Below are 25,401 nucleotides of genomic sequence, written 5' to 3'. Positions count from 1 at the left end.
TCTCTTCCCTTTCCCTCTTGGCCTCTTTCTCATATGATCTCTTTCCCCCCTAACTTTCTATCTTCCCCTTTCTCTCTCTCTTTCTGCATAGCTGCTGCTCCTGCTCATTATATAGCCCATTTCTTTCTGCAGTGTGTGTGCGTGTGTGCGTGTGTGTGTGCGTGTGTGTGTGTGTGTGTGTGTGTGTGTGTGTGTGTGTGTGTGTGTGTGTGTGTGTGTGTGTGTGTGTGTGTGTGTGTGTGTGTGTGTGTGTGTGTGTGTGTGTGTGTGTGTGTGTGTGTGTGTGTGTGTGTGTGTGTTGGACTGCAGAGAGCGAGCTAGTGTAACCAAGCCCCAAGCAGTGAGAGGGAGTTTGTTAGGACATGAGGAGAAAGGGTGGTAGGGGGTGGAGTGAGGAAGGAGCACTGCAGACTGTGTGTGCAGATAGAAGGCTACTGTTGTCTGGGTGACTGTCTCGCTGAATGGCTGGCCGACTGTCTGGCTGGCTGTCTCCGGACTAGCCGACTGTCTCACTGGCCGACTGTCTGGCTGGCTGTCTCCGGGCTGGCTGGCTGTCTCGCTGGCTGGCTAGCAGGCCGTCTGGCTCACTGACCAACTGTCTCGCTGGCTCACTGGCCGACTGTTTCACTGTCTGAGTGGCTGTCTCCGGGCTGGCTGTCTCGCTGGCTGTCTGGCTCACTGACTAACTGTCTCGCTGGCTGTCTGGCTCGCTGACCAACTGTCTCGCTGGCTCACTGGCTGACTGTTTCGCTGTCTCCGGGCTAGCTGACTGGCTGTCTTCGGGCTGGGTGGCTGGCTGGTTGTCTCGCTGGCTGGCTGACTGGCGGGCTCGCTGGCCGGCTCACTGACTGAGTGACTGACTAGCTGTCTTACTGACTGACTGATAGGCCTCCTCTTGGTCTAGCTGGTGAGTCACATTCTCGTGTTTTCTCTGCCAGAAGTCAAGCTCATTCAGTCAGAATCCTCAGAACATTTATAATTTCTGCTGAGGTGTTTGTTTTAGGACTTCTCAGGGCTCACGATGCACAGGGGGATCTAGATGTCATGTTTGTTGACCTGACAAGTTGTTTTATGTGAAATGTTAGCATATCTCAGGTGGTTTAACTTGGAATGGCAGCCAGGTAGCGGAGCCAACACATCCAGCTCCAGCTATTGCCCTGCTCTGCTTTTTCCCGCGTTGCTGTTTCTCTGTGCTGCATCGGCATAGCAAGACTTTGGTAGAATACCAGCTTTTAATGTTGTTAGCATATATCCAGTGGTTTGAATAGCTGGTAGCTAGCCTAGCTCTAACACCTCCAGCTATTACCCTGCTGTTTGTCTCTCTGCTGTTTGTCTCAGCATGGAGCTCAGCTGTTGAGGCATTGATTCCTCTGGCGTTTAGGTGGTGGGGGTGTACACTTGACATTTCACAATCACTTTTAACCACAGTCTGGAGGGAATAATACAGCCACAACATTCTGTATGTATGTGTGCATCCCAAATGACTCTCCTATATAGTGCACTACTACTACTATATACTATATAGTGCACTACTACTACTATATACTATATAGTGCACTACTAAAAGTAGTGTACTATATAGTGTGCCATTTGGGACATAGAATACATGATATCTATTTAGCCACCAATGGAAGAAATGTATACCTGATTAATGGCTGATTGGGCCTAGTTGATAAAGCACTGATGGAGTGGCCTAAATTGGGACTGCTCTTAATGAGTGTTAATTGGATGTTTTAGTCTGACCGCAGAGTGATCTGTCAAGTAGGGCTTGGCCGCAATGCCGCTTCTGAATAATCAATTTTCTAAATCCGTTTTGAGTCTGGAGTCGCGTTAACGCAGAATTCTGCTTTCTTTAACTTCTTCTGGGGGATGCTTGAGTTCCACTTGGCCAAAAACCAGGGAAAATGCAGCGCGGCAAATACAAATAAATTGATATAAAAATCGAACTTATTAAACTTATTAAAACTTATAAAAATTAAACTCATCAAATCACACATTTAAGATACTCTATTAAAGCTACACTCGTGAATCCAGCCAACATGTCAGATTTTCAAAAGGCTTTTCGGCAAAAGCATAAGAAGCTGTTATCTGATGATAGCACAACAGTAAACAAAAAGGGTAGCATATTTCAACCCTGCAGGCGCTACGCTACACAAAACGCAGAAATAAAATATAAAACATGCCTTACTTTGACAAGCTTCTTTTGTTGGCACTCCAATATGTCCCATAAACATCACAATTGGTCCTTTTGTTAGATTAATTCCGTCCATAATTCCGTCCATATATATCCAAAATGTCTATTTATTTGACACGTTTGATCCAGAAAAAAACAGCTTCCAAAATGCGTAACGTCACTAAAAAAAAATATTTCAAAAGTTGCCTATAAACTTTGCCAAAATATTTCAAACTACTTTTGTAATACAACTTTAGGTATTTTTTAAACTTTAATAATCGAACACATTAAAGACTGGTCTATCTGTTTTCAATAGAGGACGAGAGGAAACTAACGCTACTTTTCAAGTCTTGGCCAACTCTCAAAAGCGTTAACCTTTTCTAGGATGGCCCTAATTCTTCATTGCACAAAGGAATAACCTCAACCAAATTCCAAAGACTGGTGACATCCAGTGGAAGCGGTAGGAACTGAAAACAAGTTCCTAAGAAATATCGTTTGCCAATGAGACCTCAGTGAACAGACGGAGACCTAAAAAAAACTGTTAGTCTGAACGGTTATTCCTCTGGGTTTTGCCTGCTACATTAGTTCTGCTATACTCACAGACATGATTCAAACCGTTTTAGAAACTTCAGTGTTTTCTATCTATTTCTATAATATGCATATCTTATATTCTTGGCATGAGTAGCAGGAAGTTGAAATTGGGCACGCTATTTATCCAAAAGTGAAAATGCTGCCCCCTATACCTTAAGAAGTTAACCTTTGACTATTGGATGTTCTTATAGGCACTTTAGTATTGCCAGTGTAACAGTATAGCTTCCGTCCCTCTCCTCGCAGCGTTACCCATGCAGAGCAAGGGGAACAACCACTCCAAGTCTCAGAGCGAATGACGTTTGAAACGCTATTGGCACGCACCCCGCTAACTAGCTAGCCATTTCACATCGGTTACACCAACACACCACACACTATAGTATTGCCAGCCTAATCTCGGGAGTTGATAGGCTTGAAGTCATAAACAGCGCAATGCTCGACGCACAACAAAGAGCTGCTGGCAAAACGCACAAAAGTGCTGTTTGAATGAATGCTTACGAGCCTGCTGCTGTCTACCACCACTCAGTCAGACTGCTCTATCAAATCATAGACTTAGTTATAACAAATAAATACGATCCTTAGGTCATTAATATGGTCGAATCCGGAAACTATCATCTCGAAAACAAGACGTTTATTCTTTCACTGAAATACAGAACCGTTCCGTATAAGGGGTGTCATCCATTAGTCTAAATATTCCTGTTACATTGCACAACCTTCAATGTTATGTCATAATTACGTAGAATTCTGCCAAATTAGGCGGCACAAACTGTTGCATATACACCGGCTCTGCGTGCAATGAACGCAAGAGAAGTGACACAATTTCACCTGGTTAATTTTGCCTGCTAAACTGGATATCTTTTAGTTAAATATGCAGGTTTAAAAATATGTACTTCTGTGTATTGATTTTAAGAAAGGCATTGATGTTTATGGTTAGGTACACATTGGAGCAATGATACGCACTGCATCGATTATATGCAACGCAGGACACACTAGATAACTACACATGGTTGATGATATTACTAGTTTAACTAGTGATTATGATTGGTTGTTTTTTATAAGATAAGTTTAATGCTAGTTAGCAACTTACCTTGGCTTACTGTATTCGCGTAACAGGCAGTCTCCTCGTGGAGTGCAATGAGAGGCAGGTGGTTAGAGCGTTGGACTAGTTAACTGTAAAGTTGCAAGATTGAATCCCCCGAGCTGACAAGGTGAACATCTGTCGTTCTGCCCCTGAACGAAGCAGTTAACCCACCGTTCCTAGGCCGTCATTGAAAATAAGAATGTGTTCTTAACTGACTTGCCTAGTTAAATAAAGATTAAATAAATGTGTGGGGGAAAAAATTGGCCAAATCAGTGTCCAAAAATACAGATTTCCGATTGTCATAAACTTGAAATCGGCCCTAATTAATCGGCCATTCCGATTAATCTGTCGACCTCTAGTATAGAGTACAGTATACACATATGAGATGAGTAATGTAGACAGAGCCTTACGGTTGTGGGCGGAGCAGTTGCTGTATCAGGCGGTGATACAGCCTGACAGGATGCTCTCGATTGTGCATCTGTAAAAGTTTGAGTGTTTTTAGTGACAAGCCTAATTTCCTCAGCCTCCTGAGGTTGAAGAGGCGCTGTTGTGCCGCCTTCACCACGCTGTCTGTGTGGGTGGACCATTTCAGTTTGTCCGTGATGTGTACGCCAAGGAACTTAACTTTCCACCTTCTCCACTACTGTCCCGTCGCTGTGGATAGGGGGGTGCTCCCTCTGCTGTTTCCTGAAGTCCACGATCATCTCCTTTGTTTTGTTGACGTTGAGTGTGAGGGCTGAGAATGCATCCTTGTGAGGCCCCAGGGTGGAGATGTTGTTTCCTACCCTCACCACCTGGGGGCGGCCCGTCAAAGTCCAGGACCCAGTTGCACAGGGAGGGATTCGTGCTCGAGCTTAATGACGAGTTTGGAGGGTACTATGGTGTTAAATGCTGAGCTGTAGTCAAAGAACAACATTCTTACATAGGTATTCCTCTTGTCCAGATGGGTTAGGGCAGTGTGATAGTGATTGCGTCGTCTGTGGACCTATTAGGGCGTTAAGCAAATTGGAGTGGGTCTAGGGTGTCCGGTAGGGTGCAGGTGATATGATCCTGCATCACATCCGGCAGTGATTGGGAGTCCCATAGTACGGCGCACAATTGGCCCAGCATTGTCAGGCCATCATTGTAAATAAGAATTTGTTCTTAACTGACTTGCCTAGTTTAAAGGTTACACACCACACTGACCAAAAGGTTATTTTGTTGACATTTACCCATTTCCAGTGAAACATCATCAAAACCTATTTCTTTCACTTACTTGCTGTGCTGTTTCGTTGTTCATTTGTTCAGTCGTTTTATTCTCAACCAGGACTTCTATTGAACCCTGTTTGGGTCTTTGCGTGTCAACGAAGATACACGTCAAATAACACATCTGTTTCAGTATTTCTAGTTAGCTAGCTGACTACATACAGTGCCTTGCGAAAGTACTTGGCCCCCTTGAACTTTGCAACCTTTTGCCACATTTCAGGCTTCAAACATAAAGATATAAAACTGTATTTTTTTGTGAAGAATCAACAACAAGTGGGACACAATCATGAAGTGGAACGACATTTATTGGATATTTCAAACTTTTTTAACAAATCAAAAACTGAAACATTGGGCGTGCAAAATTATTCAGCCCCTTTACTTTCAGTGCAGCAAACTCTCTCCAGAAGTTCAGTGAGGATCTCTGAATGATCTAATGTTGACCTAAATGACTAATGATGATAAATACAATCCACCTATGTGTAATCAAGTCTCCGTATAAATGCACCTGACTGTGATAGTCTCAGAGGTCTGTTAAAAGCGCAGAGAGCATCATGAAGAACAAGGAACACACCAGGCAGGTCCGAGATACTGTTGTGAAGAAGTTTAAAGCCAGATTTGGATACAAAAAGATTTCCCAAGCTTTAAACATCCCAAGGAGCACTGTGCAAGCGATAATATTGAAATGGAAGGAGTATCAGACCACTGCAAATCTACCAAGACCTGGCCGTCCCTCTAAACTTTCAGCTCATACAAGGAGAAGACTGATCAGAGATGCAGCCAAGAGGCCCATGATCACTCTGGATGAACTGCAGAGATCTACAGTTGAGGTGGGAGACTCTGTCCATAGGACAACAATCAGTCGTATATTGCACAAATCTGGCCTTTATGGAAGAGTGGCAAGAAGAAAGCCATTTCTTAAAGATATCCCTAAAAAGTGTTGTTTAAAGTTTGCCACAAGCCACCTGGGAGACACACCAAACATGTGGAAGAAGGTGCTCTGGTCAGATGAAACCCAAATTGAACTTTTTGGCAACAATGCAAAATGTTATGTTTGGCGTAGAAGCAACACAGCTCATCACCCTGAACACCCTATCCCCACTGTCAAACATGGTGGTGGCAGCATCATGGTTTGGGCCTGCTTTTCTTCAGCAGGGACAGGGAAGATGGTTAAAATTGATGGGAAGATGGATGGAGCCAAATACAGGACCATTCTGGAAGAACCTGATGGAGTCTGCAAAAGACCTGAGACTGGGACGGAGATTTGTCTTCCAACAAGACAATGATCCAAAACATAAAGCAAAATCTACAATGGAATGGTTCAAAAATAAACATATCCAGGTGTTAGAATGGCCAAGTCAAAGTCCAGACCTGAATCCAATCAAGAATCTGTGGAAAGAACTGAAAACTGTTGTTCACAAATGCTCTCCATCCAACCTCACTGAGCTCGAGCTGTTTTGCAAGGAGGAATGGGAAAAAATGTCAGTCTCTCGATGTGCAAAACTGATAGAGACATACCCCAAGCGACTTACAGCTGTAATCGCAGCAAAAGGTGGCGCTACAAAGTATTAACTTAAGGGGGCTGAATAATTTTGCATGCCCAATTTATCAGTTTTTGATTTGTTAAAAAAGTTTGAAATATCCAATAAATTTCGTTCCACTTCATGATTGTGTCCCACTTGTTGTTGATTCTTCACAAAAAAATATAGTTTTATATCTTTATGTTTGAAGCCTGAAATGTGGCAAAAGGTCGCAAAGTTCAAGGGGGCCGAATACTTTCGCAAGGCACTGTAGCTAGGTGTCATCTAAAATAACCCTAATTTATAAGACTGTTCTTATTTGATTAATGGTCGGACTCATCTATGTGAAGCTAGCCACAATAAGGATTAGTCACAATAGTGGACTTTGCGGTTAGCCTCCAAAATAAAAGTATGGCTTAATTCTACTATTTGTAGTAATTTGCATTTCTGTCAATAAAATACGTCATTGACAGTAATGCAAATGAATAAAATATTAGAATTTTATGTCATACTTTTACTTTGAAGGCAAAAAGCAAATTCCGCTAGTGCCTAATCCTTATTGTGGCTAGCTTCACAACATATAACCCGGTGCAGTCAAGCCTCACGAGCCAGATGAAGCTACCTGGCTGCTTATAATGTTAGCTTTGGGCAACAGGGTTATGTTGCTGACTAGCTATTTATTTTCATGAACTGAAGTTCAATTTCAATAGCCGAACAACAAATAGCTAATACTTACTCACAAGAATTCCTAAATCATTGTTAAGAATAATTAAAATGACTGCAGGTTCTGCTGGTCATTGTTTTCAGGCTGGTTGTATTGGTGCTAGCTAGGTACCGAGCTAAATCTAGCTACCCCAGAAGTTGCGGTTGAACAAATGATGAGTTATTACCAACGCGGTATTGTAAACACATTGTTTGTGGCCGGTGTTTTGCTTGTTTGCTGATTTTTTTTTTGGTTTGTTGTACAACTTTGACAGTGCTACTGTATCTTTTTTTTACACACAAAGACCCAAACAGCGTTCCATAGTGTGTATGTCGTGAAGCTGATAGCAGTGATACTATTACTGTGTAACTCCGGTAGGGCAACATCTGAAAAATAGCTCACTTGGTAGTGTGGTACCGGTGCTCGACCAGTCGGCGAAAGCCAACATCTCCCACAACAGAGAATGGTTTATTGTCAAGGGCAGTGAATTCCATTATCTTGGCTTTAATGGATTTTGCCTTTGAGTTGTCCTGCTGAAATGTTGTTAATGTTTCAAATGACTGCTGGACCCACCCAGCAGACATTGTGGGCTAGTTTAGGAATGCTGTGCTTAGAGGAAAATTTTCCGTGGCGTCATTACGTCGTGTACCTACGGTATTTAGGTATGCACGTCAGCTTTGACATCGGTTTTGCACATCGGGGCGTTAAAACTAGACATCGGCCGATACCAATGTTGGCATTTTTACCTAATATCGCCCGAAATCGATATGTTCACCAATATATTGTGCATCCCTACTTATGTTATGAAATAGTTTTAGTAGTCTGATCTGTGGCATCAGACTCATTGCTTTTTAAATTATTTTTTTTCAAACGTAGTCCAGCTAGGACTACTGGTTGAATTAATTTGGGATCTATCGTCCGACTACTGTACCAGGGTCTGTTTGGAATAGGCAATAGAATAGGGAAACCTTTCCACTATGGTGGATAATAGATTGACAGGCTAGTGATTTTTCTGTAAGTCACTCATCATGTTGCCTGTTGAAAAGTAAACGTGGACAGTCATTCTAACATCTTCAAAGTGGCTATCAGAATTTGCTAAGAAGGAGCGCACATCATTGCATCCTCGACTTGCATGTTCTGTTAATTTTAATGAATTACAATAATATAAATATGGTTTCTGTCATTCTGAGCACTGTGGGTGGACTCCCTAATCAGGTTAAGCACCCAAAGCATATGGGTCTGATACATTTCTCAAATGCCGGTTAATTTAAAATGCTGCAGGTCAAATGTCCGGCGCCTCATTTTCCTAACAGAACCAAACTACTGTGCTCCCATACTCAAAAGACATTCACTTAAAAAAAGAATTGGGGGAAAAAATCCACAATACTACGTTTTGTCAATATAACCGTAGCCAGTATACACTACCTCAGAATGGTCAGAATTCATCTAAGATAGATAACTCAAGAAATCTAATTAATTTTGATATTTCGGCCGAAGAGTTCTTAATCGTGCAATTTTACTGTTTGGTGCAATACGAGTCGTCTCTTGTTGAATGACAATACTTTGAGGAATCCCTGACTGTTGACCAATCACCGATAAAGGGGCGTAGGCTTCGGCTCCAGAAAATGTGTTCCCAAACAGCCAATTAAATCCCTCACCGAAGTCCAAAATGAGGAATAACATCAATGTCATAATATATGCTCAAACTCTACCAAACTGTTTCGGCTGGGAAGCATGTGGACGCCTTTAGGGGCAACGTGTTGGGTTTTAGATTCCGCCCTTGACTGCTGTAGATAGAACTTCATTGCTCCCTAGTGGACATTAAGCAATATGACCATATTCTGCATTGTGAATTCACGTGGAATACTAATAAATTGTTCTTATTGGAGAACGTATTTTTAAGCATTAAGAAAATGGTTCCATTCGTCTCATCCCTACTGAGTAATATATGAATTCACTCACAGTACGACAAGAGAACATAGAAGCAGTCAGATAAAGCCAAACAGAGAGGAGTGTACAACGAGCGAAAGAGAAAATGGGAGAGCGATTTGAAAAGAGACAGAGATGGTACAGATGGTGAGAATGTGTTGAAAATAGAGCAGGGACTGGGTGGAATGAGAGCAGTGGATGTTTTGGTCTGAGGAGGAGGAAGCGAGAGCGTTCTTCACCTGCAATGCAGTGCGAGGCTGAGTCAACCAATCAGAGCTAAGCGGAGAGGATAGGGGGTGGGGCCAGGGACTGACTACAGCCAAGGAGATTTGTTGTCAGAGAGGGAGAGCGTGAATGAGCGGGAGGGAGAGAGGGAGAAGCAGCATCGAGCTCTACTTTGCCTGAGCCTGTGGTGATACTGATGCTCACAGATTTCTCCTCTCTCATCCTTCTCTCTGCATTGCTCCCTTCTCCTCCTTTCCCATTGCTGTGCTTTCTCTTTCTTTCCCTGTACTTCTCCCCTCTTTTTCCCCCCAAACAACTACCGTCTGCTCTCTTCTTACTCCTCACACTCACCCCCTCTTTCTCTCCATCTCATTACCCTCTCCTGTCCTCTTTTGGTGCATGGAGAGAGGGTCTCTGGCCCCCACCTGCATCCCTCCTCTCCACCTCCCTCCATGGGCGTCCGAGCATCCTGCAGGTAAGCGGAGAGAGAGAGTCTGTCGGGGGTCTCTGCACTTGCATGTCCTTGAAGTACCCCTGCGGTGAGTGTGTGTGAGCTGTAACAGCTGGACTCTGTCCTCTCCGGTGGTCCTCCATGTTTGAGGACGCGGGAGAGACATTTCAGGGATTTAGGGAGAGTTTGTCTGCAAACACGGTCTGTTTTCCAATTCCAGTCCTCAATTACCCCCCTCCCCAAACAGTAACCCCGGTCAAGAACAACTGATTCAACTTGTCAGTTAATCATCACAACTATGATCAGTTGAATGAGGTGTGTTTGTCTGGGGCTACAATAAACATGAGGACTGGAGTGGGGAATCACTGCTCTAACCTAACTGGGTATGTAATGGTGCTCAGGGGAGGTCTTGTTGCTCTGGCTCTGATGTTTGAATCAGGTCACGGTTAGACAAACAGTAAATGAAGGAGGTGTGTGTGTGTGTTGGGTAAAAATGCAAAAACGTGTGACGGTTGCTCACCAATGGAGATGGGAAATGGCAATGACATTTGTGTGATTATCTGGCACGCTCTCTCCTTTCTGATTAGACCTGCGTAGCGCCATGTTGGGTAAGAATCAACAGAGGCAGGTGTTCCGGTGGGTCTGTTTTACCCTCCATCACTCCGACAGGTGTGAGGATTGGCGTGCGGCTGTGGCAGTTACGACGCTCTGTTTCCCGATTTATTGTCATGCAAACATTGGATGGTAACATGTTTTCACAACGGAACATATTTCATTCAACTTGATGGGTTCTATCTTTCTCTCTCTTTCTCTCTCTTTCTCTCTCTTTTTCTCTTTCTCTCTTTTTCTCTCTTTTTCTCTTTCTCTCCTTTTCTCTCTCTCTCTCTCTCTCTCTTTCTCTCTTCTCTCTCTCTCTCTCTCTCTCTCTCTCTCTCTCTCTCTCTCTCTCTCTCTCTCTCTCTCTCTCTCTCTCTCTCTCTCTCGGAATGAAGGAGAGCGATAGAAACGCACGGCGGTTAGATTCTGTAGCTAAAGATAATGTGTCAGTCTATTTAATTATGGAAAAAACAAAACGATGACTTTCTAGGCTATTCAAGTACAAATTCACTATAATTGTAGGCTAACGGTAAGCTGCGCTGCACAATCAATGATCCAACGGCATCTCCTAGGCCAGGGGTGTCAAAGTCAAATGGACGGAGGGCCAAATAAAAAATGTAGCTACAAGCCGAGGGCCGGACTGTTCGAATGTTCATTGAAACATTTTTAAATGACGCATATAGTCTAGTGAACCTAATTGAACCTACTGAAAACCTAACAAATATATTCCAATATGATCAGATAAATAAAGCAATATTTTCTTATGGCTCTGTCAGTAATCTTTAATTTTCAACAGACACAAAAGACAAATTTCCTTTATATAAAAATCCCCATAACATGAACATTAAATGAAAGAAACCGGTATTCAAGGCACCATCAGTAGCCTATATTTTCTATTTTAGCAAAAGTGGGCTAAATTTACTTCAAAGAAAAAAACAATAATAGCAATTTTCTATCATCCACTCAACTGAAATATTTTTAAAATATAATTGGATTGAAATACAATAAAATAAAGTGCAAAATCTATTAATCAAAAACAACACTTTGTTTAAGGAGAAGTAACATGCAGTGAAAACAAATATTAAACTTTAACTTTTAAACTTGAACTGAGTAAAAACTCTAAATATGTGATTGCACAGTAATGTTCACTTGTTTGAGGTTGAGGGTGATACTTGGTGGTGTCCCATCTTTTCCACAAGTTCATCAATGTTCGGGTAAGGCTCTGAGCTGAGGAAATCCTCAGAATTGAGTGGAGGTGTTCAGCAGTAAGTCGACTTCTGTGTGATGTTTTGTTCAAGTTCATCAAAGAAAACAGTTGTTCACACAGGTATGTGCTGCCAAACATAGACAACGTTTGAGCAGCCTGGATGCGCAGCTGGGGCATTGTGTCGGGAGGAAACGGGCGAACTCCGCAGCACCCACTGCCGCATATTTTGCCCTCAGTGCATCATTGCATTGAGGTCAATCAACTCCATTTGGAGGTTTGGTGGTGAGCTTTCCACGTCAACAGCAAATGGGTTACCGAGCAGTTCCAACCTGCTTTTTGTGCTTCAAAGTCAGCAAATCGGCGTCGAAAGTCAGCGGCAAGCATACCTATTTTATCAGCCAACTGTGCGCTCGGGAACGCACTGGTAGAGAGCTTCTCTTTCATGGTCTGGCAGCTGGGAAAGTGGCTCAAATTTTCTTTCCGCATCTGCGTCTCCCACAGAGTCAGTTTGGTTTTAAATGCCTTCACTGTACTGTACATATCAGAGATGACACGATCCCGACCCTGCAGCTGCAAGTTCATTGCATTCAGATGACTCGTAATGTCACACAGAAAAGCCATTTCACACAGAAACATTTCGTCTCGGAGTTGTGTTGTGTCTTTCCCTTTGCTGTCCAAGAACAGACAAATGCTGAAACATCTTTGAAGCACCTTTCCCTGGCTTAGCCATCGCACCTCTGTGTGATAAGGCAAATCACCATGCTCCGTTTCTAACTCCGTCAGAAATGCCTTGAACTGGCGGTGATTCAAACCTTTGGCTCTGATAAAGTTAACTGTGCGCGTGATGATGCTCATTACATGCTCCATTTTCAAGGCTTTACCGCACAACGCTTCCTGGTGTATGATACAATGATAAGCTGTCAGCTCACCTGTCGCGTTTTCCTCTTGCATCTTTTCCCGTATCTTCGCCACCAGTCCGCTCCTGTGTCCACACATCGCAGGTGCTCCGTCGGTTGTCAAACCCACAAGTTTTTCCCAAGGCAGCTCCATCTCATTTACACATCTTGACACCTCTTCATACAAATCATGCCCCGTAGTTGTGCCATGCATAGGACGTAAAGCCAAAAACTCCTCTGTCACGCTTAGGCTGGAGTCCACTCCGGATGAAAATTGACAACTGGGCAATGTCAGAAATGTCGGTGCTCTCATCCACAGCCAAGGAATATGCAATGAAATCTTTTCCCTTTTTCACAAGCTGCTCTTTTAGATTGATGGACAACTGGTCTACTCTCTCGGCAATGGTGTTTCTGCTCAGACTCACATTTAAAAAGAGTTGCCTTTTTCTGGGCAAACTTCGTCACAAACTTTAATCATGCAGTTTTTGATGAAATCCCCTCCGTAAATGGCCGGGCTGATTTAGCGATCTCTTCTGCCAAAATAAAACTGGCCTTGACAGCAGCCTGGCCTTGTGATTTGGCTTTTTTTGAACAGAGCCTGTCGAGATTTGAGGCCTCGTTTTAATTCCTCTGCCTTTTGTAGCCTTTGTTCCATGTCCATATTCTTGTTTTTGTCGTGTTTCGTTTCATAATGTCGTCTCAGATTATACTCTTTCAGTACCGCCACACTTTCTCCACACAGAAGACACACAGGTTTTCCAGCTACCTCCGTGAACAAATACTCCGACTCCCACCTTGTTTGAAACCCCGGTTCTCAGTGTCCACCTTCCGTTTTGCCATTTTTGATGGGTATCTGAAAGTTAATTTTACTGTGATGCTGACAACTGCTTCAATAAATATTGAAATGAAGCAGCCTACTGCTCGGTGCGTCACCGTTGCATTGTGGGAAATGTAGTATTGGTGCGTGTAAAAGATCTGCGGGCTGCCGGCTTGCTGCGGTCTGCGGGCCGGTTCTAATAATAAATCAAGATCATCCCAGGGGCCGTAAAAAACCTTCTCGCGGGCCGGATGTGGCCCGCGGGCCTTGACTCTGACATATGTGTCCTAGGCCTATACGTTCTCTCCCAGATTCATGGATAAAACGTTTGAAGTCCATCCAGAATGCATAATACAGTCCAAACACGAAGTCTATTTACTAGAATTTTTAAGTATAGGCTAGACCAGTGGTTCCCAAACATTTTATAGTCCCGTACCCCTTCAAACGTTCAACCTCCAGCTGCCTACTCCTTCAAACGTTCAACCTCCAGCTGACTACTCCTTCAAACGTTCAACCTCCAGCTGACTACTCCTTCAAACGTTCAACCTCCAGCTGACTACTCCTTCAAACGTTCAACCTCCAGCTGACTACTCCTTCAAACGTTCAACCTCCAGCTGACTACTCCTTCAAACGTTCAACCTCCAGCTGACTACCCCTTCAAACGTTCAACCTCCAGCTGCCTACCCCTTCAAACGTTCAACCTCCAGCTGCCTACTCCTTCAAACGTTCAACCTCCAGCTGCCTACTCCTTCAAACGTTCAACCTCCAGCTGCCTACTCCTTCAAACGTTCAACCTCCAGCTGCCTACTCCTTCAAACGTTCAACCTCCAGCTGACTACCCCTTCAAACGTTCAACCTCCAGCTGCCTACTCCTTCAAACGTTCAACCTCCAGCTGCCTACTCCTTCAAACGTTCAACCTCCAGCTGCCTACTCCTTCAAACGTTCAACCTCCAGCTGCCTACCCCTTCAAACGTTCAACCTCCAGCTGACTACTCCTTCAAACGTTCAACCTCCAGCTGCCTACTCCTTCAAACGTTCAACCTCCAGCTGCCTACTCCTTCAAACGTTCAACCTCCAGCTGCCTACCCCTTCAAACGTTCAACCTCCAGCTGCCTACTCCTTCAAACGTTCAACCTCCAGCTGCCTACCCCTTCAAACGTTCAACCTCCAGCTGCCTACTCCTTCAAACGTTCAACCTCCAGCTGCCTACTCCTTCAAACGTTCAACCTCCAGCTGCCTACTCCTTCAAACGTTCAACCTCCAGCTGCCTACTCCATCTAGCACCAGGTTCAGCGCACTCAAATGTTTTTTTTGCCATCATGGTATAGGCTAGACCATTGATGCACTAAAGACATCTTAAATATTTTTTTTTTCTTCAGTGTGTTGTATAACAGCACAATCATTATTTCAATATTTTCATTACAATCAATATTTTAATTCAGAATTTTTTGGGGGGGACCATCAACACGACCGTGTTGGAGGGAGAGAATGTAGCGGAGGTGGGACGGAATATAGCAGACTACAACTTTGGGTTTGGGGGGACAACAGCACAGCAGCAAACATTGAAGGGAGAGACGGGATACTGAGATGTGTCATTGACAGGACCTGTTTGCCGTGTGCATGACGACGTCAGAATGTTTTGGATTCTATTTCTGGTTTGTGTTAGACTGATAAACAGAATGCAGGCAGTGTTTCTCCTGCTGCTGTACAACTTAAGGTGTGTGTGGGCTGGAACATTTCTGAAAGCCAAGGCTCACATTGATTTAACCCTCGTCAATACCAGGCGCCTAGACTGGCCCGCGCAGGCGACACACATGGACTCACACGCACGCACCTTCTCCTGCCTTATTGTACTCGACCCCAGAGTTATAAAGAGAAGTGATGGAAGATGTGTAGACCGATGGAGCAGTGTTCCTCTGTGATATCTGTGGGTGTGAAGATGATGAATAGCAATAGAATTATCTGTAAGTGGTTGCCAAGGAAGTGCGTGATAAAAATACCACCTCCCCCCTACAGCGTTAGACCTGGAGCCAGTAGAGGAATATTACCACCAGCTAGTGTGGTTATGTATGATGGAACCCTGTGGACAATGACCTTGGCTCTTTCTCTCTTTATATTTCCCTGATGCCTCGCACCCTCTCACTTCGCCTCCTTTTTCAAAACATATACTATTGGAGAAGGTTTGAGGGAAGGGACCTTGGACTTATCCTCCAATACTGTTAAGAAGGATGCAAGGAGATGGCATGCAAGGAATCGAGTGGAGATGAGTTGAGAAACATCCCTTGTCATTGTCCCTGAAGTTCAACATAGTGCTGCTGTACTTGACCCCTTGCCCCTCTCAGCTAGCCAATCACAGCTGACAGGAAAACCTGACAGTGGTCTCACAGATCAGATGTTGGGTTCTTCTGAGTACGGTGAGGCTGTGACTGTATGGCCTAGCTAGTTGCTGATTGGTTGGTGGGCAGTGAAACAGCTTCTGATGGGAAAGGGAAAACACATAGTAAACATTCTAAAGGCATGTCTTTGTCTATAGAATCAGAATGTTCAGAATATTCTAGAAGCATGATGCCTGTGTGTGGTGTTAGAATGCATGTGGGTTGGGTTCTGAATAGAACTAGGGCATAGGAATAGAATTCTAGTTATTTGGGCTGTGGTCACATGTGTCTAATTGGAATGTCTATATGACATTCTTGGGAGTGTCTTGCCAAGCCACCGGCAGCAGCACGTAACATCTTTAAATGATTTAATGTTGAAGTTGAATCTGTCTACCCAGATCCCTGGTTTAGATTCTGTCTGGGATTCAGTGCTATCGGGGACTTGGACAATGTGCCATTTAAAGGTTGTTTCCTATTGGGCTGGCATATGCAGCATTTACGGTGAATGTCACCCCTGCGAGCGCGCGAACATTTTCTTTTCAAACGTGTGATGCAGACGAATCCCGGCCTCAGTGTATTGTCTAGTGGTCGACGGGAGCCTGTCTGAGGTAACTGTTGTTAACGTTGAGTGCTTTCTCTCTTGTTTATGACTGTGTTAACAACTTGTCCTTCCATTTCAAACAAGTCTGTTCCCCTTGTCAGTCCTGTTCAGGATTTGATATAGTTCATAACCCCACCCTGACACACACACACACTAGGCTTGTCACGATACCAACATTTTGATCTGCATGTCATTGTGTCAGTAGGGGGAAAATCCTGCATGAAACCTTCTTTACTCTTCAGTAAAGACACACTGTCTTCCCCACACGGTCTCCCTAAACAGAATTTAAGGAGCACCAGAAAGAAATAGACTTTTGATATACACTGAACAAAATATATTAATGCAACATGTAAAGTGTTGGTCCCGTGTCTCATTAGGGCCGATTTCAAGTTTTCATAATAATCGGTCATCTGCGTTTTTGGGCGCCGATTATGGCCGATTACATTGCACTCCACGAGGAGCCTGCATAGCAGGCTGACTACCTGATACGCGAGTGCAGCAAGGAGCCAAGGTAAGTTGCTATTGAGCATTAAACATATCTTATAAAAAAAACAATCTTAACATAATCACAAGTTAACTACACATGGTTGATGATATTACTCGTTTATCTAGCTTGTCCTGCGTTGCATATAATTGATGCGGTGCCTGTTAATTTATCATCGAATCACAGCCTACTTTGCCAAACCTGATGATTTTAACAAATGCATTCGTGAAAAAAGCACTGTCGGTGCACCAATGTGTACCTAACCATAAACATCAATGCCTTTCTTAAAATCAATACACAAGTTTATATTTTTAAACGTGCATATTTAGTTAATATTGCCTGCTAACATGAATTTCTTTTAACTAGGGAAATGGTCACTTCTCTTGCGTTCTGTGCAAGCTGAGTCGGGGTATATGCAGCAGTTTGGGCCGCCTGGCTCGTTGCGAACTGTGTGAAGACCATTTATTCCAAACAAAGACCGTAATTAATTTGCCAATATTTTACATAATGACATAACATTGAAGGTTGTGCAATGTAACAGGAATATTTATACTTCTGGACGCCACCTGTTAGATAAAATAAGGAACGGTTCCGTATTTCACTGAAAGAATAAACGTTTTGTTTTCGAGATGACAGTTTCCGGATTTGACCATATTAAATGACCTAAGGCTCGTATTTCTGTGTGTTTATTATATTATAATTAAGTCTATGATTTGATAGAGCAGTCTGACTGAGTGGTGGTAGGCAGCAGCAGGCTCGTAAGCATTCATTCAAACAGCACTTTCCTGCATTTGCCAGCAGCTCTTCGCTGTGCTTCAAGCTTTGCGCTGTTTATGACTTCAAGCCTATCAACCCCCGAGATTAGGCCGGCAATACTATTTTGCGTATAAGAACATCTAATAGTCAAAGGTATATGAAATACAAATGTTGTAGAGAAATAGTCCAATATTTCCTATAATAACCACAACCTAAAACGTATTACCTGGGAATATTGAAGACTCATGTTAAAAGGAACCACCAGCTTTCATATGTTCTCATGTTCTGAGCAAGGAACTGAAACGTTAGCTTTCTTACATGGCACATATTGCACTTTTACTTTCTTCTCCAACACTTTGTTTTTGCATTATTTAAACCAAATTGAACATGTTTCATTATTTATTTGAGACTCAATAGTTTTTATTTATGTATTATTTTAAGTTAAAATATAAGTTCATTCAGTATTGTTGTAATTGTCATTATTACAAATATATATAAAATAAATGGCCGTTTAATTTTTTAAAAATATATTTATTTATTTATTTCACCTTTATTTAACCAGGTAGGCAAGTTGAGAACAAGTTCTCATTTACAATTGCGACCTGGCCAAGATAAAGCAAAGCAGTTCGACAGATACAACGACACAGAGTTACACATGGAGTAAAACAAACATACAGTCAATAATACAGTATAAACAAGTCTATATACAATGTGAGCAAATTAGGTGACAAGGGAGGTAAAGGCAAAAAAGGCCATGGTGGCAAAGTAAATACAATATAGCAAGTAAAACACTGGAATGGTAGTTTTGCAATGGAAGAATGTGCAAAGTAGAAATAAAAATAATGGGGTGCAAAGGAGCAAAATAAATAAATAAATTAAATACAGTTGGGAAAGAGGTAGTTGTTTGGGCTAAATTATAGGTGGGCTATGTACAGGTGCAGTAATCTGTAAGATGCTCTGACAGTTGGTGCTTAAACCTAGTGAGGGAGATAAGTGTTTCCAGTTTCAGAGATTTTTGTAGTTCGTTCCAGTCATTGGCAGCAGAGAACTGGAAGAAGAGGCGGCCAAAGAAAGAATTGGTTTTGGGGGTGACTAGAGAGATATACCTGCTGGAGCGTGTGCTACAGGTGGGAGATGCTATGGTGACCAGCGAGCTGAGATAAGGGGGGACTTTACCTAGCAGGGTCTTGTAGATGACATGGAGCCAGTGGGTTTGGCGACGACTATGAAGCGAGGGCCAGCCAACGAGAGCGTACAGGTGGCAATGGTGGGTAGTATATGGGGCTTTGGTGACAAAACGGATTGCACTGTGATAGACTGCATCTAATTTGTTGAGTAGGGTATTGGAGGCTATTTTGTAAATGACATCGCCAAAGTCGAGGATTGGTAGGATGGTCAGTTTTACAAGGGTATGTTTGGCAGCATGAGTGAAGGATGCTTTGTTGCGAAATAGGAAGCCAATTCTAGATTTAACTTTGGATTGGAGATGTTTGATATGGGTCTGGAAGGAAAGTTTACAGTCTAACCAGACACCTAAGTATATATATATAAAATAAAAAATATTGTTCTTGGCTTTATTTGGTCGAACCAATAATCGGTATCGGCAATGAAAAATCATAATCGGAATCGAATCATTACATAGATGAACGTTGTGCTAGGGACAATAAAAGGCCGCTCTAAAATGTGCAGTTTTGTCACACAACACAATGCCACAGATGTCTCAAGTTTTGAGGGAGGGTGCAATTGGCATGTTGACTGCAGGAATGTCCATCAGAGCTGTTGCTGGAGAATTGTTAGTAAGTCGCCTCCAACGTCGTTTTAGAGAATTTGGCAGTACGTCCAACCAGCGCTACAATCTCAGACCACGTGCATAGCGTCATGTGGGTGAGTGGTTTGTTGATGTCAACATTGTGAATAGAGTGCCTTATGATGGCGGTGGGGTTATGGCACGGGCTGGCTAAGCTACGGAAAACTAATACAATTGCATTTTATCAATACCTCTGGTAACATGGGTCATTATTATATAACTGTTTAGACTAGAAACAAGACCTGGTAACATGGGTCATTATTATAGAACTGTTTAGACTAGAAACAAGACCTGGTAACATGGGTCATTATTATATAACTGTTTAGACTAGAAACAAGACCTGGTAACATGGGTCATTATTATAGAACTGTTTAGACTAGAAACAAGACCTGGTAACATGGGTCATTATTATATAACTGTTTAGACTAGAAACAAGACCTGGTAACATGGGTCATTATTATATAACTGTTTAGACTAGAAACAAGACCTGGTAACATGGGTCATTATTATAGAACTGTTTAGACTAGAAACAAGACCTGGTAACATGGGTCATTATTATAGAACTGTTTAGACTAGAAACAAGACCTGGTAACATGGGTCATTATTATATAACTGTTTAGACTAGAAACAAGACCTGGTAACATGGGTCATTATTATATAACTGTTTAGACTAGAAACAAGACCTGGTAACATGGGTCATTATTATAGAACTGTTTAGACTAGAAACAAGACCTGGTAACATGGGTCATTATTATATAACTGTTTAGACTAGAAACAAGACCTGGTAACATGGGTCACATTTCTGTAACTGTTTAGACTAGAAACAAGACCTGGTAACATGGGTCATTATTATATAACTGTTTAGACTAGAAACAATACCTGGTAACATGGGTCATTATTATATAACTGTTTAGACTAGAAACAAGACCTGGTAACATGGGTCATTATTATATAACTGTTTAGACTAGAAACAAGACCTGGTAACATGGGTCATTATTATATAACTGTTTAGACTAGAAACAAGACCTGGTAACATGGGTCATTATTATAGAACTGTTTAGACTAGAAACAAGACCTGGTAACATGGGTCATTATTATAGAACTGTTTAGACTAGAAACAAGACCTGGTAACATGGGTCATTATTATAGAACTGTTTAGACTAGAAACAAGACCTGGTAACATGGGTCATTATTATAGAACTGTTTAGACTAGAAACAAGACCTGGTAACATGGGTCATTATTATAGAACTGTTTAGACTAGAAACAAGACCTGGTAACATGGGTCATTATTATATAACTGTTTAGACTAGAAATAAGACCTGGTAACATGGGTCATTATTATATAACTGTTTAGACTAGAAACAAGACCTGGTAACATGGGTCATTATTATATAACTGTTTAGACTAGAAACAAGACCTGGTAACATGGGTCATTATTATATAACTGTTTAGACTAGAAACAAGACCTGGTAACATGGGTCATTATTATATAACTGTTTAGACTAGAAACAAGACCTGGTAACATGGGCCATTATTATATAACTGTTTAGACTAGAAACAAGACCTGGTAACATGGGTCATTATTATATAACTGTTTAGACTAGAAACAAGACCTGGTAACATGGGTCATTATTATATAACTGTTTAGACTAGAAACAAGACCTGGTAACATGGGTCACATTTCTGTAACTGTTTAGACTAGAAACAATCAGTTGTCTTTGCTGTAAAACTGCAGGCATGCCTGTGCTCCATTTTCAGTCTTGACACTGAGGCAGTATGACAGTGAACTTGCACAGTCTACTCCGTCTGATATGTGCTCTTAATTATAACAGGCGATGAAATGATACAATGTATCAACAATGCTCGCTTTTTGTTCTGCTCTTATGTAACAAATGTACAAATCTAACAGAAGACTCGTCTGGATCCCTGCTCGCCTTCACTGCTAAATGATATATCCCAAAATAAAGTGAAGAGGAAATAGACGCTTGTGAAGAGTGGACGGAGAGAAGCAGGCGTGAATGCTGGTTGAGGATGAGGATGTCTGATCACAGCTGCCACACGTGATATGCACATGAAAGTGAAGTGGATATGATTAGACCTGAACATACAAGAGACGAGGCTGTTGTTTCAATTCAACTGAATTTCTAAACAAAACTGACTTTATAAACAGGCGCCAGCAGGTTCTTTGGGTTGGTAGGGCTGAAAAAGTTGGTAGTATCATATGAAACAGTACTACGGTATTCTAAAATGTTTATCGTGAGTATCATGATGCTTTGGTACTGTGATATTACCACACACAGGGACAATCCCGTCTCTCCCCCCTCTGGCTTGGTGTGAACTGGTTTCCCATCTCTCCCTCTTCTCCCTCTCTCCCCCTCGAGCTTGGTTTGGACTGGTTGCCCCTCCCTCTGGCTTGGACTGGTTGCCCCTCCCTCTGGTTTGGACTGGTTGCCCCTCCCTCTGGCTTGGACTGGTTTCCCATCTCTCTCTCTCTCCCTCTGGTTTGGACTGGTTTCCCATCTCTCTCTGGTTTGGACTGGTTGCCCCTCCCTCTGGCTTGGACTGGTTTCCCATCTCTCTCTCTCTCCCTCTGGTTTGGACTGGTTGCCCCTCCCTCTGGCTTGGACTGGTTTCCCATCTCTCTCTCTCCCTGGTTTGGACTGGTTTCCCATCCCTCCCTCTGGTTTGGACTGGTTTCCCATCCCTCCCTCTGGTTTGGACTGGTTTCCCATCTCTCTCTCCCTCTGGTTTGGACTGGTTTCCCATCTCTCTCTCCCTCTGGTTTGGACTGGTTTCCCCATCCCTCCATCTCTCCCTCTGGTTTGGACTGGTTTCCCCTCCCTTCCCCTCCCTCCCTCCCTCCCTCCCTCCCTCCCTCCCCCTCCCTCCCTCCTCCCTCCCTCCCTCCCTCTGGTTTGGACTGGTTTCCCATCTCTCTCTCCCTCTGGTTTGGACTGGTTTCCCCATCCCTCCCTCTCTCCCTCTGGTTTGGACTGGTTTCCCCTCCCTCCCTCCCTCCCTCTGGTTTGGACTGGTTTCCCATCTCTCCCTCTCTCTAGCTTGGTTTGGACTGGTTTCCCATCTCTCCCTCTCTCTAGCTTGGTTTGGACTGGTTTCCCATCTCTCCCTCTCTCTAGCTTGGTTTGGACTGGTTTCCCATCTCTCCCTCTCTCTAGCTTGGTTTGGACTGGTTTCCCATCTCTCCCTCTCTCTAGCTTGGTTTGGACTGGTTTCCCATCTCTCCCTCTCTCTAGCTTGGTTTGGACTGGTTTCCCATCTCTCCCTCTCTTGGTTTCTAGCTTGGTTTGGACTGGTTTCCCATCTCTCTCCTCTCTCTAGCTTGGTTTGGACTGGTTTCCCATCTCTCCCTCTCTCTAGCTTGGTTTGTACTGGTTTCCTCTCTCTCTCTCTAGCTTGGTTTGGACTGGTTTCCCATCTCTCCCTCTAGCTTGGTTTGGACTGGTTTCCCATCTCTCTCTCTCTCTGTTTCTCCCTCTCTCTCTCTAGCTTGGTTTGGACTGGTTTCCCATCTCTCTCTCTCTCTCTAGCTTGGTTTGGACTGGTTTCCCATCTCTCTCTCTCTAGCTTGGTTTGGACTGGTTTCCCATCTCTCTCTCTAGCTTGGACTGGTTTCCCCCTCTCTCTCTCTCTGGTTTGGACTGGTTTCGAACCCATCTCTCTCTCTCTCTAGCTTGGTTTGGACTGGTTTCCCATCTCTCTCTCTCTCTCTAGCTTGGTTTGGACTGGTTTCCCATCTCTCTCTCTCTCTAGCTTGGTTTGGACTGGTTTCCCATCTCTCCCTCTCTCCTCTGGTTTGGACTGGTTTCCCATCCCTCCCTCTCTAGCTCTGGTTTGGACTGGTTTCCCCATCCCTCCCTCTCTCCCTCTGGTTTGGACTGGTTTCCCATCCCTCCCTCTCTCCCTCTGGTTTGGACTGGTTTCCCATCTCTCTCTCTCTCTAGCTTGGTTTGGACTGGTTTCCCATCTCTCCCCTCTCTCCCTCTGGTTTGGACTGGTTTCCCATCCCTCCTCTCTCCCTCTGGATTGGACTGGTTTCCCATCCCTCCCTCTCTCCCTCTGGCTTGGACTGGTTTCCCATCCCTCCCTCTCTCCCTCTGGTTTGGACTGGTTTCCCATCTCTCTCTCTCTCTAGCTTGGTTTGGACTGGTTTCCCATCTCTCCCTCTCTCCTCTGGTTTGGACTGGTTTCCCATCTCTCCCTCTCTCCCTCTGGATTGGACTGGTTTCCCCATCCCTCCATCTCTCCCCCCCTCCGGTTTGGACTGGTTTCCCCTCCCTCCCTCCCTCCCTCCTCCCTCCCTCCCTCCCTCCTCCCTCCCTCCCTCCCTCCCTCTGGTTTGGACTGGTTTCCCATCTCTCTCTCCCTCTGGTTTGGACTGGTTTCCCCATCCCTCCCTCTCTCCCTCTGGTTTGGACTGGTTTCCCCTCCCTCCCTCTGGTTTGGACTGGTTTCCCATCTCTCCCTCTCTCTAGCTTGGTTTGGACTGGTTTCCCATCTCTCCCTCTCTCTAGCTTGGTTTGGACTGGTTTCCCATCTCTCCCTCTCTCTAGCTTGGTTTGGACTGGTTTCCCATCTCTCCCTCTCTCTAGCTTGGTTTGGACTGGTTTCCCATCTCTCTCTCTCTCTCTAGCTTGGTTTGGACTGGTTTCCCATCTCTCTCTCTCTCTCTCTAGCTTGGTTTGGACTGGTTTCCCATCTCTCTCTCTCTCTCTCTCTAGCTTGGTTTGGACTGGTTTCCCATCTCTCTCTCTAGCTTGGACTGGTTTCCCATCTCTCTCTCTCTCTAGCTTGGTTTGGACTGGTTTCCCATCTCTCTCTCTCTCTAGCTTGGTTTGGACTGGTTTCCCATCTCTGGTTTCTCTCTCTCTAGCTTGGTTTGGACTGGTTTCCCATCTCTCTCTCTCTCTCTAGCTTGGTTTGGACTGGTTTCCCATCTCTCTCTCTAGCTTGGACTGGTTTCCCATCTCTCTCTCTCTCTAGCTTGGTTTGGACTGGTTTCCCATCTCTCTCTCTCTCTCTAGCTTGGTTTGGACTGGTTTCCCATCTCTCTCTCTCTCTCTAGCTTGGTTTGGACTGGTTTCCCATCTCTCCCTCTCTCCCTCTGGATTGGACTGGTTTCCCATCCCTCCCTCTCTCCCTCTGGATTGGACTGGTTTCCCCATCCCTCCCTCTCTCCCTCTGGCTTGGACTGGTTTCCCATCCCTCCCTCTCTCCCTCTGGTTTGGACTGGTTTCCCATCTCTCTCTCTCTCTCTAGCTTGGTTTGGACTGGTTTCCCATCTCTCCCTCTCTCCCTCTGGATTGGACTGGTTTCCCATCCCTCCCTCTCTCCCTCTGGCTTGGACTGGTTTCCCATCCCTCCCTCTCTCCCTCTGGCTTGGACTGGTTTCCCATCTCTCTCTCTATCTCTCTCTCTCTCTAGCTTTGTTTGGACTGGTTTCCTCTCTCTCTCTCTCTCTCTCTCTCTCTCTCTCTCTCTCTCTCTAGCTTTGTTTGGACTGGTTTCTCATCTCTCTCTCTCTCTAGCTTTGTTTGGACTGGTTTCCCATCTCTCTCTCTCTAGCTTTGTTTGGACTGGTTTCCCATCTCTCTCTCTCTCTCTAGCTTTGTTTGGACTGGTTTCTCATCTCTCTCTCTCTCTCTAGCTTTGTTTGGACTGGTTTCTCATCTCTCTCTCTCTCTCTCTAGCTTTGTTTGGACTGGTTTCCCATCTCTCTCTCTCTAGCTTTGTTTGGACTGGTTTCCCTATCTCTCTCTCTCTCTAGCTTTGTTTGGACTGGTTTCCCATCTCTCTCTCCCTCTAGCTTTGTTTGGACTGGTTTCCCATCTCTCTCTCCCTCTAGCTTTGTTTGGACTGGTTACACGCCGTTTCCACCTTCAATTTCAACAGCCTCTTTAATGAACCCCAATGTTGCCTAACGTATATC

The 25,401-nt window shown here is 43.9% G+C and overlaps 1 protein-coding gene and 2 long non-coding RNA genes across 19 annotated transcripts in view; 1 reads left to right on the top strand and 2 right to left on the bottom strand.

The window, feature by feature from the left end:
* The window catches only part of LOC118378669 (SRSF protein kinase 1-like), a 75,836-nt gene that overhangs the window by 13,530 nt on the left and 36,905 nt on the right, over positions 1-25,401 (top strand). Inside the window, exon 1 of one of the 4 annotated variants that reach the window (XM_052526481.1) lies at positions 9,680-9,936. The exons of the other annotated variants lie outside the window; for them this stretch is intronic. Coding sequence (XP_052382441.1) covers positions 9,914-9,936 — 23 coding nt within the window. The 5' untranslated portion in view covers positions 9,680-9,913. Of the gene's footprint in view, positions 1-9,679; positions 9,937-25,401 lie in introns of those variants that run through there. 4 annotated transcript variants of the gene reach the window in all.
* On the bottom strand, positions 13,879-14,703 carry LOC127932115 (uncharacterized). 3 transcript variants are annotated; one of them, XR_008144130.1, is made up of 5 exons: positions 14,596-14,703; positions 14,441-14,502; positions 14,286-14,378; positions 14,131-14,254; positions 13,879-13,913 (listed from the first exon to the last, which is right to left on the bottom strand). It is a non-coding gene; the product is annotated as an uncharacterized LOC127932115 (long non-coding RNA). The 3 variants fall into 3 exon arrangements; XR_008144132.1 differs by having other exon boundaries at positions 14,317-14,378; XR_008144131.1 differs by lacking the exon at positions 14,441-14,502.
* On the bottom strand, positions 19,677-21,125 carry LOC127932114 (uncharacterized). 12 transcript variants are annotated; one of them, XR_008144122.1, is made up of 6 exons: positions 20,774-20,973; positions 20,480-20,724; positions 20,137-20,185; positions 19,941-20,038; positions 19,794-19,842; positions 19,677-19,744 (listed from the first exon to the last, which is right to left on the bottom strand). It is a non-coding gene; the product is annotated as an uncharacterized LOC127932114 (long non-coding RNA). The 12 variants fall into 12 exon arrangements; XR_008144123.1 differs by having other exon boundaries at positions 19,794-20,038; XR_008144127.1 differs by lacking the exon at positions 19,794-19,842.

Source organism: Oncorhynchus keta, chromosome 10 (genome assembly GCF_023373465.1).
Source record: "Oncorhynchus keta strain PuntledgeMale-10-30-2019 chromosome 10, Oket_V2, whole genome shotgun sequence".
In the NCBI taxonomy this organism is placed as follows: Eukaryota; Metazoa; Chordata; class Actinopteri; order Salmoniformes; family Salmonidae; genus Oncorhynchus; species Oncorhynchus keta.
The sequence above is the reverse complement of the archived record's forward strand: the minus strand, read 5'-3'. Positions and strand labels throughout refer to the sequence as shown.